We start from the raw sequence: 26932 nt of genomic DNA, 5'->3' as shown, positions 1-26932 counted from the left end.
GAAGTGCTTTACTATAGGTAAATACCAACAACATTCATGAGATCTGGAGCACTTCTACAAAATCCAAGAGGAAGAAATATTTAAGACAAATTGCAACAAGCCTTCATCAGGCATTACAGAAGATGACTGAAATGACTCTCTTTACACACTGTATGGACTCAGCCTCTATATTCAAAGCAGCTGAAGCCGTGCCCTCTCTGTGCATCTCATGGCATCTTATCTCCAGAAAGGATGAAGCAAGAGATGTGAAGTAGTCCAGCAGTGCAAACAAGGGTCCATAAATAGCAAGTGTACTGGTCTGCTTTGTCTCCTTAGCTTGAGTTGTAATTAAAAGACATAATCGTACTATAAACATTAAGCTGCCCAAGTGTATATTTAGGCATCACCCAGTGAAGCCAGGGCTACCCTCAGCAAAAGGTTTATGTATTACAAAAGTGCAGCAGTAACTTTAGTTCCACACGTTCAATCCAAAGATCAGAAAGGACAGAAATATTTGGGAATCATAGTTTTCAACTATCCTGTTGAACAGAGAAATATTATGATTTTCAGGGTTTTTTTTTTAAATAAGGAAATCTGAGCTGCAGAGAAGTTAATGCATTGGTCAGCCTCTCACAGAAACTCAGGTGACAACCAAACACTGAACACTCCCAATGCTGGCCTTGAAAAGACATGCTTATAAAGATGACTTACTCTGAAGAACTTAAGATCCAGGAACAATATCGGAAAAGAGAGAACTATCAATATTATGTTAAAAGATACATTTTCAGGTTTTCATTCTATTAGTAAGAATTACTAAGGCAAATACTTACAGCTTGACATATAATTGGGTATTTAATGCGATTGATGCCACCAGCAAAAACAGCAAATGTAAGAGCAGTATGGAAACAAAAGTTGAGAAGCATGTGCCATCCTTTTCTGCTTATTCGGATTGTGCTGTTGAAAAATTACATTTTAAAATTAAAAACCAACATATCTATTATGAAAATTATGATTTGGAAAAAATGCTTAATATGAGAGAATTAAATTCTTTTATTCTTGAACACCTACTTAGCAATCTACCTAAAGGACAGAGTCTGATTTATACAACATTGAAAGCAATGATAAAAAGGTAAAATCAATGGTAAAAATCATAAAGAGTCTACTGACAAGGGTCTACTGACTTAAAGTTTCCTCCATCAAATTAAGCATTTAAAGTAGAGTAATAAAAGCAAAAGGCTTATTGCATAGCTTCAGATATGCAGAACTTGAACAAGACATCTCTAAAGAATTAAATGGAAGCTCAAGATCAGAAGTCATTGCATTAGTTCGCTTAATTAATATTTAGCAGCTTCTACAGTGCAATACATTCCTCGTCTTTTAAATTGCTAATGGTCTTTAACAGAAGTAGGTAGTTAAAATGGCATTTATATAAATCTTTCATACAAAGGAAAACACAAGTTTTCTAAACCCAAGAAGATTTAGAAGTCAAAGAAAGTTTCTTTTATCCAATGATAGTTACCAGTCTTTCAACCAAATTTGATCTTAGAAGCCAATACCACCAGTGTATTGCTCTCCAAAGTGCTGCTCAATTGGAATTTGCCAGAAAGCAATTTGATAGTGCTCATGGTTTTATATTGAATTGTCAAGTTAGAAATCTTAGGAACAGTGTGTAGACCATTTAGACATACAACTCAGCAAAGATACAGCTTGGGAACAGCCTGAGAAAGGCTGACAAACTTTTTTTGATTTCTCTGGTGTAAATCACATTGCTGATATTACTATCCAATGGTAATTCAGATCATTTTAATTTATCTTTTCAGTGCGGGTTAGAAAAACTGAAGTACCTCAGTATAATGCTGACCATTTCACACAAGTGCTTAAAATTGAATTCTTACCTGTGATGGACAATGTAGGTGATAATGGAAGCAAACAGGCACAACAACATAACTGCAGTACATGCATATACCACAGGGTGCAGAAACTCCCCTGGGTACTGGGGGAAAGACAGCACTGTCTTAAAATCCTATGGAGAAAGCAAAATGATTTAACATTGTTAGGCATGTGTGAAACTCTGAGACTTCATTTCAATATGTCTTGTCGTTTCTAGCTGTTCCCTTTCAAGAGCAGGAAAATAAGATGATGAACTTTTTATGTAGGTATAGTTCATGAATTTACAATAACATCAGACTGCTCTTTCCTCATCTGCATACACTTTGCAAGACAGAAATTAACCTTTTTGTACAAGCAGACATATCCTTGTTAAAAAAAAGGTCTGAAAAAATACACAGAATATTACATTTTCCAGGCATTAGCAATATCTGTTCCTTCTGATAACATGAACTTTATGTGTGTATTTTACTAGGATATTAAGTACAAAATATCAAATTACCATAAAGGTCTCTAAATGGCATATGCATGGCTGCAGAAGAACCACTCAAAGAAACAAAAGCCATGAGAATACACCCAAAATATCGACTGACTCGCTCCTATATTCAAATATAATTCCCAGTTGATACACCTCCTCTGACCCATTACCTTTACACTTAGTTGCAAATACTCTACTACCTATATCAATTCAAAAGCAGCTTGACAGCTTTATTAACAGCAAAGATCCATGCATACCTTTTGGACCTGCTAGTGCCTACTGACACAGTTCTTCAGGAAAAACATAATGAAAAACTATTAATAACTTTGTAAAATTAACCATATCAAATTCCCATTCTAAATTACTGGATCTCCCATGTAAGAAATAATAGGAGAGCTAAATCCGCAGGTGTGATGGATGGACAGAAAAAGGAGCCCATTACAGAAAACAGTACATCTTCAGACTATCTGAATTAAACCAAACATTAGAGGTTCACTGTAATACATTAAGCCACATCTGTTTGTGGCACTACATTTCTGCAAACAAGTACTACGAATTACACACATAAACTATCACCCGACTGCAAATAAAGTGTCGTCTACATGCCAGTTTCCATGTGCAGTGGCATTAACTGTGCACACAACAGCGAATATACATCCCACCACAGAAAAAGCTAAAAACTGAAAAAGTAGTGAATATGAAAATCCAGCAAACTTTTAACACTGAAACTACTGGCATACATTTAAAAGACTTTTTTCTTATTTGTCAGTTTTAGGTTCCCCTAGAAGAAGATTCAATACATTATTTTCCTGAGGTGAAATCTCCCGTTTGGAGACTCGGACTGTAATGTTAATACATTTTTTTAATCGCATTTGCATGCAGAGAGCTGATTTCCAGCACCATTATTTATGTCTATGAACTTGTCCAGCTAATGTTCATGAGTTTATGCAATTATTAAATCGGGGGAAAGGTACTGTCCATTTACCTTCCAGAAAGGTCTTTACAAGTGACAGATGCCCTAGTAGTCATTATTTTTCTTCATACTAGCTTTAAATTTCCTAAGTTTGACTGCACCATTTTCTCCAGATGCATATTAATGTCAGTTCTAGAACAGCCCAGCTTACAACATATATAAAAAAGACCATCAAAATGAACAAATAACGTATGAACAATGATGGCAAATATGTGTCATCACATCCCATTTCTCTTCAAGTACTTCCTCAGCTTGCATGTGTACCTCAGTTAAATCTGCTCAGTCACCACTTGTCCCACACACAAGTCTTCTCTCAGCCCTGCCCAGTTCACCAAGACTCAAAATCAGAGGTGGAGTCACTTGTCACAGAGGTACTGTTATGCTGCCTCCTAACATCTCTTGCTACTCTTCCCTCAACCATGAGTGGAATAGAAGAGGAAAAGAACTCTGTCTTTTGATGTGGCAGCTTTTTAATGTGACAGACCTATGCTCCTGATGCCCTCTCTTGATTTTGGTTTTTTTTTGTTAGTGTGCCTGAAAATACATTCAGGATATACTGAATTCACAAATTTCAAATAATTCTTTAAAAGTCTATTGGCTCAGAACTGCCGCTGAAACTCCACTTAAACACCCTTTTTTTGACCATTTTTTTCTCCCATGTCCTTATTTGCATCATCTCCCCATTAATTCTTTTACAGAGTGAATTTCTTGAGGTAGACTATTATTTAGCAGAAATGTTCAGTACAATTTTGGCTCATATTACTAGAGTAGTAATGTAAACCCTGGACAATTTAAATAGAAATACTCTGCTGAAAATGATAACATATTTACTTCTAGCTCTTACTGATATAATCATATTTTAGTATACCAATGGTACACTTTGTCATAATTTTATGTACACACTTTCTTCATTTCTGTGCATTAAGAATACTGTTACTGTAACTAACATAGTAGTAACAGTGCAGTTATTTAAAGAAATAAGTATCTTGGATATTTCTGAAAACAAACAAACAAACAAAAAACACCAACCCAAAAAACCCTCTGAAAAGTTAACAAAGTTGTGAAAAAAGAAACACAGTGAAGCTACACAATTATGTAGCAACAAATGAAAGTGATTTTACTTAAGGTAGCATCATTCAGTGTACTAAAGAACTAGCTTTTAATAGTGTGAGTGCAAGAATCAACCACTCACTATGTTTGAACATCAGTATAAAAGCAAATGCCATAAGTCCAACAGGAATACAGCCATTTTGCCTGCAGAAGAATCAAGAACAATCAGTGAATCTTAAAGCGAATTCCATTATAAAAAAATTCACTTTTTTATTATTATCTCTTTTCTAATCTTGTACAGTAAATAAGTGGTAAAACTTTTGAGTATCATAATGCATTATTGCCAATGTAGAATATCCTTTTTAAGAGTTTTGTATATTGAAAACTGATTTCATTATAGATATATAATAAATCTATCTTGTCTGCTTTTTGATGATAATTAAACCTTATTGATCTGTCAACCTCCCCTGAGTGATCCTCTGGGGAAGACAGCATGCAGAAAACAAAGTTATTTTTTTAATGCTGTATGCAAAGCAGCATAATTGTATGGTACATTTTTAAAGGGTGGGTTTGATTTTATTTCCTAGAGGGGATTCAAATGATGATGATATTGAAAAATGGCAGGAATTATTTACAGGAAAATGAATACACACAAGCCTTTGACCATTACAAACTGCTGTCTACAACTACAAGGCCAGTAAAATGTTGTCTAATGAGAATTTGTCATTCATTCACCCTTCTAAGAAGGTGTGAAACCAGCTTCTTTCAGCTGTAAATGCCACCATAGTACATAAGGCAAAATAGAAATTAGTAATAGAAATTGGTGAATAGAAAAGACTTTTTATCAGCTATTTCATCCAACAATCAGAATTATAAAAACATCAGAGTGGAAATGGGACTGTTTTACTTGAGACTTCATCCCAAAAATCGACTGAAACAGAAACATCTATACTGATCAGTTAAAACTCAATATGAAAATATAAAGAGATATGGATGATTTACATACCAAAGGCAGCCCTGAGACATTTAATAGCAGATGCTGAGAAAGCTGAGGGGAAGTTACAGTGAACTAATACTAAATATCTGGTACTTTCACAAAATCACAGCTGCTAAAACCAAGCTAGTTTGTGTTGTAAATTTTTGTAATCCGTCTACTTATATTGGCAAATGAAACATTTATTTTTAATATATTGCTTGTAATAGTATGACGTTAGAAAGTATAGTCTAACTGGTTTCTGTGTTTAAAGCAGGACATCTGAAATTGTCTTCCCCAAGGAAGTAATACCCACACACCACAGAGACTTGGAAACACAAGTGCATTTGAACAATCAGTTACGGTAAGATTTAGGTTCCTATTTGTATTTAGAGTCCTCCTACTTAAACAAAACAAAACTTAAAAATTAGGTGCCAAATATTAGGATGTTTAGGAGCACCAGAATATGGAAATTACCCATAGAGTTGGGTCTCTATGGAGAGCTAAAAACACTGCAATGCACATTGAGTGGAGCAGTTGATGTGCTGGAGGGAAGGGCTGCTATTTGGCAGGATTTCAACAGGCTGGAGGAACGGGCTTACTGGAACCTCATGAAGTTCAATGAAGAGAAGTAAAAAGTTTCCTGTCTCTGGGACAGAGTAATCCTGACTGCAGTACAGGCTAGGGGACAACTGACTGGGAAAAAGCTTTGCAGAAAAGGATCAGAGGGTTCTGGTGGACACTAAATGGAAAGCAAGGCAGTGTGCCCTTGTGGCACATAAAGTGAACAACATATTGGGCCACATTAGCAAGAGTGCAGGCAGCAGGCTGAAGGAAGTGATTATTCCTTTCTATTGACCACTTGTGAGACCAAATCTCGACTAGCGTGTCCAGTTTGGGGCACTTCAGTACAAGAAAGACATTGATAAATTGGAAGAAGCCCAGTAGAAGCCACCAAGACAATAAGATGGGTCAAGACCTAGATTCTAGGTCTTTAACTTACATCTCCTGTCTCCAAGAGTTGGCCCATTTACTGAGCTCCTTTATAGTCTGGATCCCTTTTACCCTTTGGTTGAAGCTGCACTACGAAGAATGCAAGATCCACTAAGCCAGTAAAAAGCAAGAGCAAATACAAAGAGTGAGCTTGAGCCAGAAGCTTGATTTGTTATAAAGTTAGTGCATTTTGAGGAAGACAAGCCTGGAGTTTTGTCCCCAGTACCAAGCCAGTTTATACATTTTACAGAGCAAATAATACATGTTATTAAGTATAATTTAATAAAAAGTAGATGTAATCCAAGGAGAAAGGACTACAAGTCAGATCTTGCTCTTTTGAGTACTCTAATTCCAAGGCTTTATGCAAAAGATTGGCATGTTCAGGAATATTCTGAAAAAAGCAACCTTTTCTGGGAAGCTGGACTCAATACTGTCCATATGGGCTAAGCATTCTCTGTTTAGGTGAGCAGTACATGCCAGCTGTGGACTTAGGTGAAGAGTATGTGCCTACTTGCCAGGCCTCTGAATGACAGCAGAGCTTAGAAATTGAGCTCTTCACACTGGGAAGCATCTACGCACATGCAGAGGAATCTAATTCCAGGGAATTTTGCAGTTCCCACTACACCAAATGTTAATTTTGCAGAGAGCAGGTAAACTTTCTGGATCACTTTCATAGTCTTTGGTGCTTAAACTCTGCTAAGGTCTATTTTGGAGGTGTAAAATCAGGTGTTTAAACACAAAAAAAATTGAAAAGTTCATTCTTAAACCTCTCTTTATTAGCAGTCTGATTTTTCAAAGTCCTGAACCACGTTTCCACAGCCTATTACAAGAAAACCTTGTGTTCTCTATGGGGAAAATGTCAAATACTGTAACTATGTCAACCTTCTAAATCACATCTCTGTAATACTTCCCTGACTCATTAATTAATTTCTCAAAAGGCTTAGACAGGCTGTTTAATTTGGAGAAGACCTGAAACATGGACATTTAGAAGACTGTTTTCAGAACTGAACTTCATGAATAGGCCTAAGAAATTCTGCAGTTGTCTCCAGTCACACTGAAAATATTGAAAATGTAGCTTTTGTGGTACTGTGATCCTACCAATTTGGAAATACTTAAAAGATTCAGGGAATGCTTGTAAAACAACAGGAGAAAAATCCTGTAACTCTTAGCATGATCCATTCCTAGTATCTTGCCTTTCCTCAATTTCTCATTCACCCAGTTTTCCAAAGTTTGCTTCCAGGATAGTTTCAAATTTGCTCTGTTTTTGTCAGCTCAGTCTTGTCAGCCCTAATTATCTCAAATAGCTGTCCACTGGATGTACGCTACTTTTGCAAATGACTCCTTACACTCACAAATAAAAAAAATAATCCAACAAAACCCCACCTATGTTGTTTGGAATAATGCAATACATTGTGACAAAACAGGAAAGGAGTTGGTTATGATATATGTTCATTTAACCTATCTTCAGGATTACAATTAAAAATGCTAACAATATTTATTAATCCATTTTATGTTAATTGAGAAGTAGCATACTTAGATTTAAGAATTTTAGTAGTGTTTATTTGGCAGATTTGAGGAAATTACTATTGACAAAGCAGTCTGAGGGGGAAAAGGAAATGCTGTATACAATTACAGTAATATCCATCACTACTGAATTGCCATTCTGTTCTAAGAAAAATGAAAGGAAGAGCAAAGGACAATGTATGGCCAAACATATTTAGCAAATTTTGAAATTCAGTGCTGCTGTTGGATATTTTTGTTATCTCCTGGAGAGTTTTTACTCAGATACACCATGGCTACAGAGCACTAGATTGGTCATAACATACACAAACATTGTCCTGAAAAATTAAAATACTGATATACAGCTCAGTTCACAAAAGAGAACAACAACATAGTATTTATAAAACAAATAATTAGATATACCAAAGCTTCAGAATATATAAGTTCATAATTTTACTCTAAAACAGAAAATATATTGCAGAGATTCATAGTTCAAGACCCTAGAGGGCTTTGGCCACCTCCAAAAGAAACTAGAGTGTGACTGTCTCTTTTCCTCCTCCAGATAACAGAAGAAAAGACAAAAAAGGGGACTGGTCTAAACACACAGTGTATGAACGGAAAGGCAGGAATATAACTCGGGAACTTAGTTCACAGGTTTTTAGTCTCACCCCTAAGACATACCATCCAAAAGTTGATTAGAAAAAGATAATGCTGTATTATGTCTGACACTACTATTTTACTTCCATGCACTGGCCCAACCCAGAGTAGAGTGAAAGCGTAAGAGTGTGTAAGAGAAGGAGCTTGTACCTCCTTTCCAAGCCAGCCTCCAAACTGTAATCTCTCTCTCACTGACATCACTTGAAGAACTGTCACAGAGAGAAATCAAATGGCTCTACATGAATCCTCTCACTTGAAGTATGCTCATGCTTATTAATTATCAATCGTAGCTGATAAATCCTTGATTGCTGCCTTTCTAAAAAAGGACTCTACAAAACCTTTATTTTAACCCTTTTACAGTACCTAGGCAGAAACAATTTTTATAAAAGCAGTTCAGGGAACTTTGTCTTACTATTTAAAAAGACGACAAATCAGAATATGTGCTGTACTAGCTATAAAATGGACATTTGGATTAACTGAGGCTTCTATTTCATCTTGTTCCACAGCAGGACATACATTACTGTGATGGTAATGTAAACCTTCATCACTGTTGCTTTATTGCTGCTCTTCAGTTTACAGATGCTACTTCAGTTTTCTGCTATTACCCCAAAACATAATAATCAATTATGAATTTTTATGGTTTAATAGATTAGAGAATTATAGATTAATAATATGTATGATGATATTGTAGCTAATTTCATTGGCTACATACCATACGCTAGCTATTTTGAATTTGCTGTCACTTTGTTAGTATTTTAAAATATATTAGGCACTCAGGTGTGAATTAAGAAGATACACATAGGCACTTTATATTGTTCATATTATAAATTAATAGCTAAGCAGAACAATGAAATATTTTTTATTTCTGGTATGAGAATTGAACTGTCCAGAAAAGCGTAGTTTCTATCAAATAAAACAATCCCTGACTTTATGCCACAAAACACTGATTAAGAAATAACACTTGAATGAAAGTGGTTGCACATAACGAAGCTACAAAAGTTTTCCAATAGCTGTTTAGAAAGACACTGTTTGAAGACATATCTCTGTGTGTGTATAGATATATATATTAAAATGACTTAAGGTCAGGCATCTTCTTTCTTAAAAGTGACTGTGAAACATGAGCTAAGGAACCTATCACATTGTTTGCTACCATATCAATTGCAAAGCAATGGTGAGCCTAAAATTCTATTTTCTTGTCTTGCACAGATAAAAATGGAAGATGCACACAGGAAAAAAAGCAAAGTTGAATTACCATAACAAAACAAACCCAAGACCTAAACCAGAATTACATACCAGATGCAAAAGCTGCAGTAAAATGTGCCTCAGTTGCCTTTATGGTGTAGAAAAACCAATCTGCTACATCTTATCAGATATAAATGTGCATTTGGCTTTACAAACTAGAAATTCATCGTAGCCCGTGTGTCAGTATACAATTTTTGCAAATAAAATGAAACCATGAAGTTGGTTGTTTGCAAGCAATTAGTTAACATTTAGTAACTACTCAAAGTTTATGAATAGGCTGAACCCAAGCAGTTGAAGGAGGAGGAAGCCATTTTGGGTGTGGCACCTGCAAAGTCAACAGGTGCTTTCTTTAATGAATTTGGAAGAATATCCTGAAAGCAAAATTATGTTTCACATTCAGGGAAACAAGTGGCTGGGGGAAAAAAGGGAACTCATAGAAGCTGTAGAAAATCTGGTATATTTGATGTTGTCAAATCTTAGGAACAGCTCTTAAATTCTGAACAATTCTGGACTGCGTGAAAAATTTTCAAGTAACTCTGAGGGAAATCAGTTCTTATGAAGTGGACGATAATATCTGCATTTAACTCGTGGGTGCCACAGCCTTGTGCTATGATTGGCTGCCATCTGGGCTCCATCTGACAGCAGCAGATTGGTATTCTCTGCACACGTCCTCGCAATTCCTGTCGCCTATGTTTGCTGTCCCTTACACATACACACAATACATTATTTACTCAACTATAAACATTTCTGTAATGTACACAAGCAGCATCTACAGTGCAATCATGCACCAGCATTCAGGATCAATCTGGTATTAATAGTACACATCTGGCTAATCTTTTTACAAATGGTTTATAATAAATATTTTTAATGGTGCAAACATTTTCTCACCTATATATGTTAGAAATCTCTCATTTTTTGTTTGCTTTCCTTTATTCCCTGAATAATAACAGGTCATTGCTGCCTGCATAATATTTTTGCTTTCATGAAGGTAACTTTCTGCTAAGCAGGATAGTTAAATAACTGCAATGGGAACTGTAAGTGTGACTGAGAACAGACCAAAGCAGGCTGATATGTTAGCACTGCACAGAAATATTTTTCTTCACGAACAGCAATTTCATAAGAAGGGTATCAGCATTGGTATACGAACTAAAACTCCTACAGAATCAACAAGAGCAGTACTGTCCTTACTTAAAAGAGCAGAAGATGTTATTCCTCTCCATTTATTAAATGATTCAACATTGCGGTATGCCTGCAACTAATTAGTATGATCAACACAGTGCAGGGCAGGAACAAAAGCAGACCAGCCTCTGAGATGTGCTGATGTAAAAGCACACAGGAGTATACATTTTTAAACCCTGTCCTATAATTTATAACCATTACATACTAATTGTTCCTTGATGGAACTTTCATTTGTAAGACTGAATTTAATGTCATTTCTGATTAGGCCTGTCTCTGGGTATTAAAACTGCCCACCAGGTTTATTCACTTACTGGTAGTTAAATAACTTACTTTAAGACTGTCTTATCCTAAACGTTATAGAAACCAGAAGGTCAGTTACTGACAAGTAAGAATGATACAGATGCACATAAAAAGAACATATATGTATGGCAAAAGAGAGAGAGAGAAAAAAATATAGGTATATTTGCTAAGTCATATACTTACCATTAGCACTGCAAAGTTACTGAAGTGTGTACTCTGAATGGTGGTAATATTGCCTGCGGAACTAATTATGTGGCACCCTTCTCCCCACCAGCCTCCATGTCCATCTAGAAGGTCAAAATTCCAGAAGGCTGCAATGGGGTCTATACCCCGTGCAAAGTGCCTCAACCCTATAGTAAGAGGGCTGGTGAGGTTTCCAAAACTGCACCCATCTGCAAAAGCAACAAACTGAATCAGAGCGATGGAGTGGAAAACCCTTTATTGATGAATGCTGTGTAAAGAGATCAGATACACTAAACTGTGGGGAAAAAAGCAATAGACATATACTCTTAATGGTCGAAATCAAAGGTAGTGCTCACATTCAGAAAAGTTTGCAGTAGTATAAATAAATCTGAACATTTCAATCCCATAAAGTGTCCAAATGATCTAATCATCCTTCACAAAGCAGATTTTTTATTGTTTCAGATTCTTCAGTTAGGACCAGTGTTGCACTATTGCCCATGTAACTGCAGAACGGCTCAGTTTCATGGTATGATTAATACCTGAGACAATTCTGCACTTTCAAAGTCACATTTAAACATTAAAAAAATGTTAATAGAAATGAGAGCACTATTCAGTATCAAATAAAATTAGTAAATTTGCCTGGGTGAATAATTAATCAAAATAATGACTCACTAGCACATACAATATATCACATTTAGACAAAAGCCTTTAACAACACCTGTTTTACATCTATCGTATCAGAAAGTATACTGGTGAGTATTGATACATGCAACAGGGCACTACTCCCACTCCAAAAGCCTTAATTTTATCAGTGTCTAGGACGTTAACATTGCAATTTTCATTGTGAAGAATAAAACAAGGTTCTTTCCTATAGAACCGTGCTTTAAGAAACAAGCATCTGTAACAACATTGTCAACAAACAGTAGTCCAAAATTTGCATTCTAGTCATACAGCAAGTGCATTTCTTTATTTGCAGGATAATTTGAATAAAATAATGCCAATAGGAACAATTGCAAACATTTGTACTAAAGAAAAAGACTGCTTCCAGCCTCTCAGCACACTGTATACTCTACTCCTCTATTCTCTACATAATCAAGTATACTGTAGCTTTTAGATTAAAGGAAATAATGCATAACAACTCCTCACCTATTTTAGCAAAAACAGCTGGTGTGGCAACCGTCCTACGTTTCCCATCATCTGCAAGATTTGATGAGTTTCCTGTGCTAGGAAAGAGTTTTCCATTCCGAAAGACAATAAACTGTAGCTTGCAAGTGGAGTTATCAACAGATTGCCAGGCTGAAGACTGAGAGAAGACAGACTGTGGCAAATGAACTGAAGCTACTGCTACAGCATTCTGTACAATGAGAAAAAAAAAGAAACATTTAAAATGCAAATCACAACAGGGTTGCTTTCATGATGTTTTAAACTCCTGTACAAGAAATGTATGCTGCCTTCCTTTTCCAACAGACTGGAAGCAACCAAAGAAGCACGAGCTGTAACCATGGGAATAGGATTGGTACAGTGCATATTAAAAGGGAAAACGTTTTGATTGAATGTGAGAGTCTATATGGTCAAGCTCCCTGCTGCAGAGGTGAGAATGGTTCTTACCGTGCCTGCTAGAGGGTCCATCAACACTGCAGATCTGATTTAAAGAGACAACCTCTACCAGGTTTTCTCCTTCACTTAAAACAGAATCAGACAACTTACATTAAAACATTTCTCCAAAAGGGTACTTAAAGAGTATAAAAATAATTTTATTAATACAAAAAATTACATCAGCAGAGAACTGCAAGTGCAGTAAACAACACATTTCATGAATATGTTTTTCTTGCTTCATATAAGGAAAATCAGTTAACTCTGTGGTTTAGTAATGCAGGATTAAAAAATATTACAAGCACTAATGTAAAACAAGAAAACAAGACGGTAGTAGGAGAAAATGAATGAAGACTGTCAGATCACTATAATGGCTTTGAGTTGTAAGTGTGTTATACACCCTTTTACAAGCAGATAATTCCCTTACAGCAGAGCTATAAAATACACTCAACATTATGTTCTGAGGACTTCACTCATCAAGCATTTTTTTCCTGCCAAAGTAGCAAACTAATCATTAAAGACTGAGATATTTAAAAGAAAAAACAAATGATGAGCAATGGGAAAATAAACAGGCAGTATGTCCTGAGCCTTGAAGTGAAAAGTATATGTATTTAAAAACAAACAAAATACAAAATGTTCTAATTTGCATTTCCCCCAAGGGCAAAGTATAGCTTCTGTGCACATAATTTACATAGATTATCACACAGTTTACTCATAGCACATGTGCCCTACCTCTTTGAGAAGTAAAACAACAATCTTCACAATCATGTAAACAAACATGATATTAATATGTGTCCATGTGCTGGGAGAAACATACATATGGGAGATAAGAGGTAAAACAGAGATCAGCGAACTAAAATGAATATGAGAAACACCTTGTGACCTCACGATAAATATGGGAGAAAAGCATGAGTAGTCTGTGATGTCATTGGGATGCTTAAATAAACAGATAAAGGCTTCTGTATGTTTTTGTCTTTGTTACCATGTATATTTTTGAAAGGTTTTGAAAGGTTTAAATGCCACTTATTAAAAATACTCAGGAAAAAAAGAGCAAATAACAACAGGACATTTCTACATTAGATTTTAAAATTGCTATGAAGGCTTTAATTGGAATTAACTAAGCTAAACATCAAGTACTCATCCTTAGATTTTTCCACTGCCTAATTCACTGAAGCTGTCATAATTGGCTTTATCTCATGCTTCTGAAAAAGATGTATTTTACTCTATGATATCCCAAAGTATCTGTGTATGTTGAACCTCTGATGATACCATTTTGGCCACAAAATTGTTATCAATAAGTATGTACAGAAATTTTTAGAAATGTGATTCGTCAAACCCCAGATCACTGTTGAGGACTTATTTGGAGATGTACCGAAGTATAAGAGAAGTTACAGTGTGATTAACTTTATAGTTATATTGGATTTTTATTATTATTCTGTCCTGGAAAAAGCAACAGCAATGACATTAAATTACACTAATTACTTCTTATACACAAAAAGAGAAAGCTAGAAGCATCTGAATAAGCTTATGATAATGAAACCAACAGCTAAAGGCACTAGGATAAGCAACAATGTGCTATGACTTGACAGAAGCAGTCCTACACAAGCCAGAGAAAACAACATGTTTATAGCACTTTTGCTAAGAGGGGAAATTGTCTAACTCATTGTGGTTCTCTAATTTCTCCTCCATTGGGACTTACTGATACCAATGGGAAAACGTAACAGTGTAGACAGAGCATGGCTGTGAGTCTGGGGAGGTGCAGACAAGAGGCCACACACATCTGAAGCACAGAGAGCTGGCGTGCAGGTCCGGTGACAGGTCGCACAGCGGGGGAAAGACCAAGGTGATGCCTACCCCTCACTTCCTCACCATCACCCTGTCTCTGCCCACAGAGAGACCCTTCACTATGTAGCGTAAAAGAAAGGAACCCGATCACGGTGCCCCAAGTCTTACCCACAGACTACAGCTTCACCTCACAGGGGCAAAGTCAAACGCAGTGAAGAAAAGCTGTACACGGGCTACAAATGGATTTAGTGTGGACTGGTTGCACTCCTCGGGCTGACTGAGCAAATCTCACACATGCAGCAACATCAAATTACTTATGACAAAAAGAAACATTTACAGAAAATTATTTCCTTAGACTTCAGGAGAGTGTTTTTCCCTATTTGTCTCCTCAAAATGTACCAAGAATATGAATACCCATAACATTAACTATTTAATAATCTTTGCTGAAAAATGTCTACAGTCACTTCCAGGGATGCAATTTAATTGTGAATACTGCCCTACGTATACCTATTATTTCAAACAATTTCTTTTGAGTGCAGGCAGTCTGGTGGAGCGAAGGGCAAAGGGACAGGACTGTTCCTTGACTGGACAAATGTACACATAAAGTCAAACTACTTGCTGCACATCAAATATTTACTTTATGTAGAAATTCCTCAAAATTAAACACTAAACTGTCTGCTACAGCAATATGCCTGCCAACAAGCTCCTGTGCTAGGACATTAATGAAAAATGCACACATTGAGAGTGCCCACACATTCAGAATGCTGTTTAAAAATATGAATAAATATTTGTGAACAATTTTTACATCTAAGATATGTGAGAATCTTCTTTTCAATAACATTAGTCATTATTTACAGGAGAGGGATGATCTGAGCACTCAGGAAATCTCTGTTATTGTGGTAGAGGATGGATGAAGCCTGACTGGAGGCTCAGTCTTGGGTTCTGCTAATCTTATGTGTGGTAACAATTAAATCGGTTCCCCACTCTTGCCTCAGTTTCCCTCTCACTTGGTAAGTTAAAATTGATGGTATTTCTTTTGCTCTGTAAGGTGCTCCAGAGTCCAGCGATGAAGCACAATATGGGAACAGATTATTACTAAAACCAATGACAGTAAATTTTGAGTGAATGACTGTGCTTCAGATGTTTCAAAATCCACATAAATCATCTCATTTTTAAAATTTTATTTGGACAGCATATCACCACATCACATAGGAACTGACATTTCTAAGCGTGCTAGTGGCAGCATCTCAGGAAGCTGTTCTACCTCTAAGAGGGGAGAAAGAGCACTAGAGCCAAAACCACCATCAAGTATCCTGCATAGGAGCTGCAGGTTTGCAATGACACAGGTCAGCACCAGCATCTTGTATTTTCCCTGGAAAAGCTTAGAGTCTGTGTCAGCGATTTACTAGTCAGGATTTAGACATTCTGTGAGAGTGTTCAAAACAGAATGTCAATAATCCCTTCATGACTCCATTTCACTTTTAGTCCTATTAACTGGATTGTACTGGCATTGATTCGAAAGAGGAAATCCTGAACATACTGTAGATTTTTCTAAGGAGTATTTTTCTGCTGGAAAATGCCAGTGTTTTAAAATTAAAGCTATCCACAGACTTCCACCCATTTGTGCATAAATATGATAGAAACCATGCAAATTTCAAAACCTCCCAGTTATCATCCATGTCATCTGCCCAGATATTCAAAAATTGGCTGTATGACCTGCAGCCAGGGAAAGAGGGCTTATCAGCTGTAAACCAGCTCTGAGGATTTTCCGGGTGGGCTCCTAGGACTCCTGGCTCCTAAGACTTCTTGGAACCTGGGAAACTTTCCAAAAAGCCAAATGAAAGGTTGTTTTACACACTCTGAATCATAATTTGGAAAGCACAGTTTTGTAAGTACTTTTGAAGTTTCATTTTTTGTTTCCATTTCAGAGCTATTTTTTTTGTGTGTGGAATTTTTCAAAATATCTGAGGAACAGAAACAGCACAAATAAATCCAACTGGATCCCAAAAGCTTCAAAATTGAATGGAAAATCTCATTCTAAAGAGGATATGGTCCTCAGGATACTGAGAGCTATGGCCTCTTGACATTTTTGCAACTCATGCATGTGAGACCCTTATTAAAAATGTTTTAAGGGAAAAATGAAAGATTTAAAGTGAAGTTTTTCCCCAGGCAATTTTATTCTGGTCAGCAGTCCATTCCTTATAATCAATGCTAGCATTTACAAGGAGTTTTTAAGTGTTTAGGAAAGACAGCCTTTTGCCTTAGGTGCCTTTGTGATACATTGGCTCTTCTACTTTCACAATTCTTTAAGAAACCCGCTCCCATTTTCAACATTGCTTCCCTATTATCTTGTTCTACTTGTCTAAAATTTAGCATAATATTGAGAGACCGTACTCATTATCAGACAATCATTATCAAGGAAGATACTTTGTAACCACTGTGGAATGCAATAAATCAAATTATTTTCAGTAGCTCTTCCTTGCATATGCTTTGATATTAGATTGATTTTGAGTTCAAGCACAGTATTTCTGTTTGAGGTAAAATATATTTCAGAGGAAAGCATCCAATTCTGAGTCCTCAGAACAGTCATAAGGTATATTTTTCCAGTCGGCAATTTCCTTAACTTAAAAACCAGCACCTTAACAGCAGGTCAGAAGAAAACTGGAGGAAGAAAAAAAAAGGAGCAAATGAAATCACCTGAACGCCTGGCAGAGAACTGAGAAAGCAGCTCCACTGCTTCCAGATTTTAAAGAATCTGATGAGGTGTTTTATAGATTCAGATGCAAGAGACCATATATTATGTTATTAAAGATACAAGGGTGTTGCCAAAATAGGAACAAGCTTTATAAAGTTACAGTAGCAGTAAACAAAAAGTAGAAACCAAGCTCTACAGGTAATAGCCTATATTATTAAATATGTACTGACTGAGTTAACAGTGTGGTCATCATAATAAAATGAAGCAAATAAATTATTTATACATATATAATAGATTTCATTTAGTCCCTCAAACAAGTCAGCAATTCCTTAGAAGCAACTGAAGATTTGAGTTTGGAGTTTATGTTAAAGGTTTGGTGGTTAACATAACAAAAATTGCAAAATTGTTTTTTCAGCTGTCTCTCCTGGTAGATATTTAAATAACACTCCTTTGGAATTATCTCAGCACATGATATATGAGATAAGGATATGAACTTGGCCCAGCACTGTGAGGCTTTATGTAGACTGTACATGAGTACTGATCTATTTTTCTGGTATGAAAAGTATTAATAAACAACCCAAAAAATTCAGACTATCTGGGAAAATGCCAAAAAAAGGTTCTGTAAAAAGAATGGGAACAATGCCTGTTTGAAGAAGTACAATTATACAAGACACATACTCAATGACAAACAATTTGACAGGTCCTAAAATATATGGGATTGATTTTGGGGTTTTTTTAATGGGAGGATACCAAGCAAGTTTTCCTAATAAAAGTAAAAAATAAAAGTAATCTCCACATTAGGATTTTGTATTTCAAATTTGAAAACTTGGCAAACTCAGGAAATTCATTGATAAAAGTTAACAGGACTTACAAGATCAAGAATGGATAAGCAGATCAAAAGGGACAATGAGTATAATCAGAAAGCCTACAAAAAGGAAAAAACCCCAACAGTGATAAGTGAAACAAAATAGTATTTTAAGTTTCAAGAAATTAATGGATACAGTGATAATTGCCAAAACCATTTTACATACAGCAGTTAAGTTCTTCAGATCTATATTTAAAAAAAACAAGGAAAGAAGTAGAGCTGCCATATAGAAAGAATCAGGTAATACATTTTTTATTTAACATCAGTGAAAGTGTTGATGTTTACATGGAGACAAGACAATGTTAGGATCAATAATGAGAAAAGAATATAAAAATTACAACAAATGTCAAAGCAAAATTCAGTAAGAGCTGAATATCACCATGCAAATCTTTGAAAGAACTGATGCATGAAATCAAAGGACAATTGTAATTTTTTTTTTTTTTTTTTTTGGAATCTACCAAGTTGGTCATAAAGGAATGGTGACTGCTCTGTAAAACAATCTACAGTTAGGGTGAATGAGTGAACCAAGTTTGGCATGTAGGTAATGGTATAGACTTATGCCCAAATGAACAACTTTATTGCACAGTTCACAACATCACTTACAGCTGCTGCTGCCATATTGGTCTGCTTCTGTGTTCAAAGACAGGCCGCTTTTAATGAGTTTGAAAGATTTGACTGGTAGATTGCATGAAAATGTGGTATCCTTTAGGCACCTCTATATGGACCACTGTCATTGCTTCTGCGTTCCAGTGTGATGCATTGAAGTTGCTTATGCATTCATGTATTATTCCTCCAAACCATAGGTCAGCATTTAGGACTTCATCATTAATGCATCCATGAAAATACGGTCAGAAAATGTAATAGTTTTTTTCTAAGAAAAGGAAAGTGTGTGGAATTCTACAAGCAACAACTGACCTGTAATCTGATATCATGAGGGAAAAAGAGAAAGAGAGAAAAAAAAAAAATCAAAGAAAAAGATAACACAAGGGGAGAGAGAGTAGGTTTACCAAAGGTAAATAATGCCAGAACCACATGATAGTCCTCTTTGGGAACTGTTTTTCTAGACAAGGCAATACAATTCACCTAATTTCTTTGGTGTTCAATAAAATATTGGAAGCTACACAGAAAACTGTTAGCTGAGTTAAGACATTGAGAATTAGTAAAAATTAGTTTCAGGTGAATAAGGAACAAGCTAAAATTGATAATACAATTATTTACTTTGAAAGGAGAAGACAGGCTGGAGTGAATATATCCAAAGTTTCTATGAAAATCAGTTTAGAGACTTCTAATTTTTATTTGATGACCTTGAAACAAAGAGGAATGTCACCTAAGACACTGTTCAGAATCATATGCTTTACAGATTTATAATGAGAATTTCTATTATAATCTTGCGAAACAGACCAGTTTGGAAAGCAACAGACAAGGAAAAGGACCTGAAAGCACAGGTTGATCACAGGATGACTCAGAGCCACTATGATTTAACAATTAAAAAAAAAAAAAAAAGAAAAATACAGTCAAGAACATACAAGATGACACATTTCCAGGGAAATACTCTGATTTTAAAGGCCTAATCAGAAACATACCACACAATTTTATCAAATGGGTCATGAAAAATCAGTCCAGAATAGAATGGATATAGACGACAGTTAATAGGGTCACCATTAGAATGAATAATTTGTTTCACAAGTACAGAGTAAAAGAGTTTAGCTTTGTTAGCCTAGCAAAATGAAAGAAGAGGCTGTGCCTGCTCTCTTTAAAAATACCAGAGGAATAGCATCTAGGGAGGAAAAAGAGTCATGTGAACAAATAGCCAGCATGATCACAAGGACAAATAGGACATTGGTCAAGAGCAAAACTTCAGACTTAAAAGTATGAAAATGTTTCCTAGCCTTTATAACAGAGAGGACAGGATAGTTTTCAAAGATTATGGACACACAAAAAAATTTACCTGCTCTTGAGAGAGTATTTGAAAACTTTATGATAGAATTACACAATGCAGTTAGAAAAGTTTTGGTTTATTTCTCTGTTTTACAAGAAGTGTCTAAAATTCCTTTTGAGAAGTCATGAATTCCCTGAATAAAGGAATTCCTGAACTTCCTACTTCTACTTACATCCCCAGTATACAGTTGATAGAGTTCCTAAAAATCTTACTAAGAAGAGTTTTAAAAACTATACAGTCGTGGTAGATTGAAGTGACTCACATCTGCAGTAAAAGAACATTGAGCATGGAAATGATATTATCATTTTTTTGAGAAAGAAGAAAAAAATCTGCATACATGTAAGAGCTACAGTCAGCAAACTTGAAAACTGAGCCACTTATTTAATGTAGACACCTATTTTAGAAATCTTAAAATAAATGTCTAAAAATAGAACAATTAAACACAGATCTCACATGGAATAATAAAAAATTAAGACATAGGCATATTTCTATTACTTATCTTCCTACTATTTGTCCTTAAAATTGAAGAGATCTTCAGCACTTAAGTTACAAGAGCTCAGTCTCCTATACTGCATGATGGTCAAGACAGCAATATCCATCACAGATAACTGTTAACTACTGACACCTAGATGAACATTCCTAATATAGAATCCCATAAAAATGGAATCACCCTAATCACTACACTACCATTCCTAAACAAGAATCCCAGATTTACTACCTGAAATAGAATATAAAATGAAGATATCCTTAATTTATGATAGCATCAGTAGTCACACTAGTGGGTAACCTTGTGGCTCTCAATAAAAGACAAAATCCTTTCTTTACACTGTTGGATAGGCTAGCAATCTCCTATAAACTCAGGCTGCATCTATAGGTAAGGCCATAATACTTAACTCCAATATTGTGGTAACTTGAGCATCAGTTGAAACTGGTGATTCTGCAAAAGCCTCAGAAAACACAATGAATTTGCACACAAGCTCAAGCATTATTGCTCCAGTAGATACTATGTAAGAACAAGGATTAAGAACCACATTTGTAAATGATTTACTGCTGATAATTTTTTAGCATATTTCTTCTGTATTCCAAAATTCCACATCAGCTATCTCATTTGAAACTTTCCAAATTTTACGCAAGTCTTCACTTTTTATGATAATGTATCTTTTGCCCAAATGTTGACAACAGAAAAAACACTGTAAGTCACAACAAAAATCAGTAATGAGGGAACAACATTCTATCAATTGAATTTCATCTAAGAAACACAAAACAATTTTGTTATAATGTTAATTATTAGTTTTTGTATTTAATTTAGAGTAATTTTTCATTTTAAGGATCTTTTTAGATTTTTCAGACAGTGCTACATGATGGCTTCAATTCAGGGTTCCCTATTGCAAATCAAGCAGAATGCGCAATAGACTTGCCATAATGTAGAAAGTTATGCCACAGATGGCATAAAATTGGTCTTCCTGGGAATGTAAGAGTTCTTGAGGGTCATTTATCAGTTTTCAACTGGAATTTAAAGGCTTTGGCGGGGGGGGGGGGTGGGGGGCGCATGGGGGAGATCCATAAAGTCTTAAAGGATTTTGGACACACCCCAAAATTCACACTGTAACTTTCTATTGTTTTCCTTGGGACCTACAGAGACTCACTGCATCTATGTATTTAAAAAGGATGGCTTCTGGCAGTGTGCTCTACAGGAAGACTCACCCTATTAGGAGTGGTTCACTGGGACCTTCAGGGATGCATTAGCTCCTAGAAATACTACATTTTCCTCTGAGCAGCCTGGGATGAAGGAGTATTTTTCCTTTTTATTTAGAAGCTCAGTTAATCTTCAGGCACTAAATATGTGACATCTTTCTGGAAAGATGATAAGCATATTCGATTTTATTATCACATTGATGAGACTGTGGTTTTAATTATTGCAAATGCACTCAAAGAATGGGATGGGCATATGCTAAATTGTTAGAATTTTTAACTATAAAGTCACAATAAATAATCTCATGAGCTGTCTAGGTGGAACATTCAGCTACATAATTACAAAGCTATCGCCATGGATCTTAGGAAGGGTATCATAATTATACAGAATACCTAACTAACCAAATACCTTTTACAGCCCATTGACCACTGAATTCAATTATACATAAGTATTACCAGTTTAGAAGAAGGAATCATGTGAATTCTAGCTTTGGTATACCGGCATACATGAGGTTTTTTGCCATGACCACTTTTAATTTATTTTTTGAACTAGGTGAAATTGCATTAATGTAGGCCTCATAACAGTCTTACTTTCTGCATGGTCCATAGCTTAGTAATTATCATATATAAGAAACTATTAGGAATGGGAATAAAGAGAATATTTCCTGCTACTCAGACATAAAGTGTTAACAAAGATTTTTCTAAAGTTGGAGAAACACAATTTGATTAAAAGGAGAAGGGAGACTAGGTCGCTTACACGCATGAGAAAAACAACTCTGTATTAAACAAAATTCACATGCATTTTAATAGAGTGTAGTACATACTATTACAGATCTTATGATTTTTCTAAAGTCTTAGATAATTTGAGTATATCCATTTATTGAATATGAGTACACAGTGATGCAACCATTAGGTAATACAGTAATTCAAAATGACTGAATATTGCAATTATTTAATCATACTAGATGATAGGATTTCTAATTTCACTGATGTGGTATTCACACTTAGTTAAGTTAGATAAATATAAAGTTCATTTAGTAACATAAGTGGGAATGTAGTGAAAAAGATTAATTCAGATATTTTTAATAAACTTTTTTGTTATAATGTTCCTGAGGCAAAGTGAGCTTTTACATTGCATATAATGTACAGAAGTCCAAGTATTAAGTGTTTTTCTAGTGCTGCCTTTTCCTAAAGATGACTGCAATGAAATGCTGACATTGCTGTTTGATGACTACTGAAACATTGCCCCTGTCTGATAATGGAGGAAAGCTGAAACTGCTGAAAATAATTTTAGCCATTTGGGTCTTCTAGGAAGTGAATTTAAAGGTTCCACACCATGAAACGACTCAATATTCCACAGATTTTGAATTATTTGGATATTATCCTCAGGAATGATCCCTATTGCCTACAGCCATTAAACAATTCAGACCCAGCATCACTCTTGCAAGCCATAACTTGGGCAAGGCACACATTTCTAGAAGCTGATGTGAGATCACTACATTCCTTTGCTTTGCTATATAGAGACAGTTAAGTATTTGAAAAAGTGTTAAGATCGCCTTTTCTTTAGTTCACGTATGCACAGTCACACCTTCCTTCACTCTGTTACAGGATACAACTTCACTATCCTCACAGTATTCAAGAAAATACGCCTCCTCAGGAGGAGCAAATATGATTTCTTCCCCCCTCCTGTTCCCAAACTCAGTTTTCCATTTTGAAAAACTGATATATTTCAGTCTCCAACTTGCCAAAACAATAATCTGCTTCCTGAATTTCAGTCACTCAGTCAATTTATTAGCTTCTACAGTACAGTCAGAAAGCATGAGTCTTAAGAAGAAATGTAAAAAAGTGAGTAAAGTGAGTATAGTTACACCGACAAGAGAGAGGTTCTGAGTCACAGAAGTGTCTTCACATTTGGATGAAAGTACCCAAGGTCTCCAGACCCTTGAGTTGTGTGGTGGTAAAGTGGATGTATATCAATGATGGCAAATGATGTTTTAATTGAATTCTTATAACTGAGATGATGGGCATGAAGGAGAAGACAGACAGTCCACTACTGCTAGTGCCTGCAGTTGTTAGTAGCTGCTGCTCCCCAAAGCTCCCATGCAAAATCACATACCCTGCTCCATAACTCTCACATATATCTTCAGGATTCTGATGCACCCATCGTGGACACAAAAGACAAGATACTGAGCTCAGTATGACTATGAGATGGTAAAGTCAGATTTTCACATTTAAAGTTCAGTTCTGGCCAAATGCCATGCTGAACACCTAGTTAGAGCAAACCCAAACATAGATGTGGTACATATGTTTTTGTGTGAAATAAGAGACCATAGATATTAAAGTAAAGGGATTTATCCAAGGCTATATCTACATGAGCTAATTATCAGCACTAGTGGGTCCAAATTTGTGCTGCAGTGCTGATATGAGCCTTTGTTTCTGTCTTACTTGACAACTGGACAGAAAAGGAATGGAGGAAAGTAGTCCATCTGGAAAGAAAGCTGTCAATTAGTTAAGAGTAGTACCCTTTTTCCAAGCCATTCTATTTTTGGATTGTATATAGAACACAGATATTGCCTGAGGAATAGTGTATTTCCCCATTCTTTTTTTAAAGAAACAAGGTAAGTTGTTTTTCTTGCAAGCAATATATTTGCAGATATGTTTTCACCAGCAATCTAAACTCAAGTCATGAGGAAGCTTTGAAAATAAAACATTGCAGGATGCGTACATAAGTACATTGTATATATAGCTCATGTGAAAATCTGCTGTGTTGGTCCTTTGGTTCAGCCAGAAAGCATTCAGAACCAAACAGAACACTTTTACCTCCAGCTGAGTCACATGTACTCTCATTGTCCTCATAGGTTACTAGTTTATCTGGACAGACTTCTTAGCCCAGAATGCACCTGTTCTAACAAGTTCTTAGGGATAACCTACCTTGATTCATCCTACTAAGTTTTTCTAAGGGATTTTTCACAGAGTTATGTGAACATCAAAAATATTTGCTAGCATTATCCACAGTAAAATCCAATAACAACCACAACAGAAGTGAGGTCTGACTGAAACTTCCATCAGACCATGTCTCCACCAATCTAGTGATCACTTTATACAGTCCTGTTAGTTGAAGAAGGTTGGAAGAAACCTGAATCTCATTTCTTAACGTTTCACAGATGCTAAGAAACCACCTAGGTATGTGTGCAAATTTTTCTTTGTTACTGCAAAAATAGTCACCTGACGTAGTCAATGTTAGGCATTTCATTTCTAAAAGCTGACTGAATTAAAATCTTAATTCTCTAGTCAAATCAAGTTTTGTAGTTCAGCTGCTATGAAACAGTGATGACGTTGTCCTTGTTAAGATTTTAAAATATTAACATACATTATCAGTTCTTGTCATCAGTCATCACTACATGAAAACTTAATAGTTTATACTGGGTGAGGATGGTTTTATATTTCTGGGGCAGTATGCATTGTATTGCTCTCACTCAAGAAAGCACCTTTGAGTTGAGATGCCAAAGAAGGTCACTTGAGACTTCTTATACAGTGCATGAACCCAACTGAGGTCTGAACTAACCCCAGGAAAAGCATCCATTCATTCCCATTCAATGACTGTTGAGAATGAAGATTCCTAATATAATACAATAGATTTCTAATATAATAGATTCCTTTAAATACTCAGATAGGTGCTAACCTAGCTAAAGTTAGATGGGATGAAACTCGTATAGTAATAAATGAAGACTGAGAACTAAGAACTTACATCAGCCTTCTCTACCCATTTCTTAGATAAAACAAAAGGAAATAACAATAATCTTAATTCTTCCAAATGCAAAGCTGCATTCAGTTTGCAATGTACTGTACTACAGGATCAAATGGGAAAGCATAGCCCTTTCATTTTGCTCATGGCTTTTGAATTAATACAAGTTTTCAAGTATTAGTGCTGTGGGGCCTGTATACTGAAGAGGCAACAGCAACGTGTTCATTAAAAATAGCAGTCTATATGCCATGAAGTGTTCACTTTTTAAAATCTTGTAAATTAGTTATATAAGCAGCAAATTTGCAATTTAATCAGTAGAAAATGAATTGTTATACATTGTTATATGTAAGCATTCGCAACAGTTTGAATATTTTTGCTCTTCCCCTCTTGCTCTACTGATTTTCTAATCTTTTTCAGTAAAGGTCAATTCTTCTGGCATCAGTATATTTAATGTGTTCACGAATTTGTACCATAGGCCTTTATTCTAAAGGGCTTAATTTTATCAGTCAGACACATCAACAGTGTGTGTAATTCAGACTTTCTCAAGGGCTTCCACTGCCACATTTGACTAATTTTTTTTTTTTTTTCAAGTGTGTTATCATTCTTGCTGAATCATTTCCAGTCTCCTATTAAACTGTTATGCCTTTATTTTAGACAGTAGCAGTGTTCATTTTCTAACATAAAAACTTAATATGTTCACCACTTCACTATCTTTTTCTTCTGGACTTCCCAGTTTTACTTTCTGCATTGAATAGGATGGGAGTACTTTGCTGAATCCTGCATACACATTTCTGGACTCTTACTACTGCTACTACCAGATGCTGATATGAGTACCTGAGTGTATGAATTAATTATTTAGGAGCGAGGATCTGAAACATCCTCAAAGAGGGAAAGGGAAAGAAAATCAATACAGAAAAAAATTGAGTCTCTCATGCCAACTGAAGGACTAACATCATGTACAAAACTAATAACTAACATTATTATCTGAAAGTCAGTGTATTTGAGAAAAACTGGCAGAGTCCCAAATTGTCTATCTGAGCAATGAGAAAGACAGGTTTTTTTATCATCAGGAATTCTGAGTCGTGGAAGCTCTATATATCTACAATGATATGAAAGCACTGCTGTCAAGGGCACAGACTCTACTAAAAACTGTATTCCCATTTTTCTCTGACTATTGTCTAACATAAGGAAGAATTATTTTTAAAGCAAGTATGAGGGCCTAGA

At 35.6% G+C, this 26932-nt stretch overlaps 1 protein-coding gene across 1 annotated transcript in view; it reads right to left on the bottom strand.

The window, feature by feature from the left end:
* Positions 1 to 26932, bottom strand: part of LOC115348192 (adhesion G protein-coupled receptor A3-like) — a 290759-nt gene that overhangs the window by 43002 nt on the left and 220825 nt on the right. Inside the window, exons 13-16 of the mRNA XM_030030491.2 lie at positions 12541 to 12748; positions 11395 to 11603; positions 1875 to 2002; positions 810 to 933 (exon numbers count right to left, since the gene is read on the bottom strand). Coding sequence (XP_029886351.1) covers positions 810 to 933; positions 1875 to 2002; positions 11395 to 11603; positions 12541 to 12748 — 669 coding nt within the window. The remainder of the gene's footprint in view (positions 1 to 809; positions 934 to 1874; positions 2003 to 11394; positions 11604 to 12540; positions 12749 to 26932) is intronic.

This window comes from Aquila chrysaetos, chromosome 11, assembly GCF_900496995.4.
Source record: "Aquila chrysaetos chrysaetos chromosome 11, bAquChr1.4, whole genome shotgun sequence".
Lineage (NCBI taxonomy): Eukaryota > Metazoa > Chordata > Aves > Accipitriformes > Accipitridae > Aquila > Aquila chrysaetos.
Note: the sequence above shows the minus strand (reverse complement) of the source record. Positions and strands in the feature narration are given on the sequence as shown.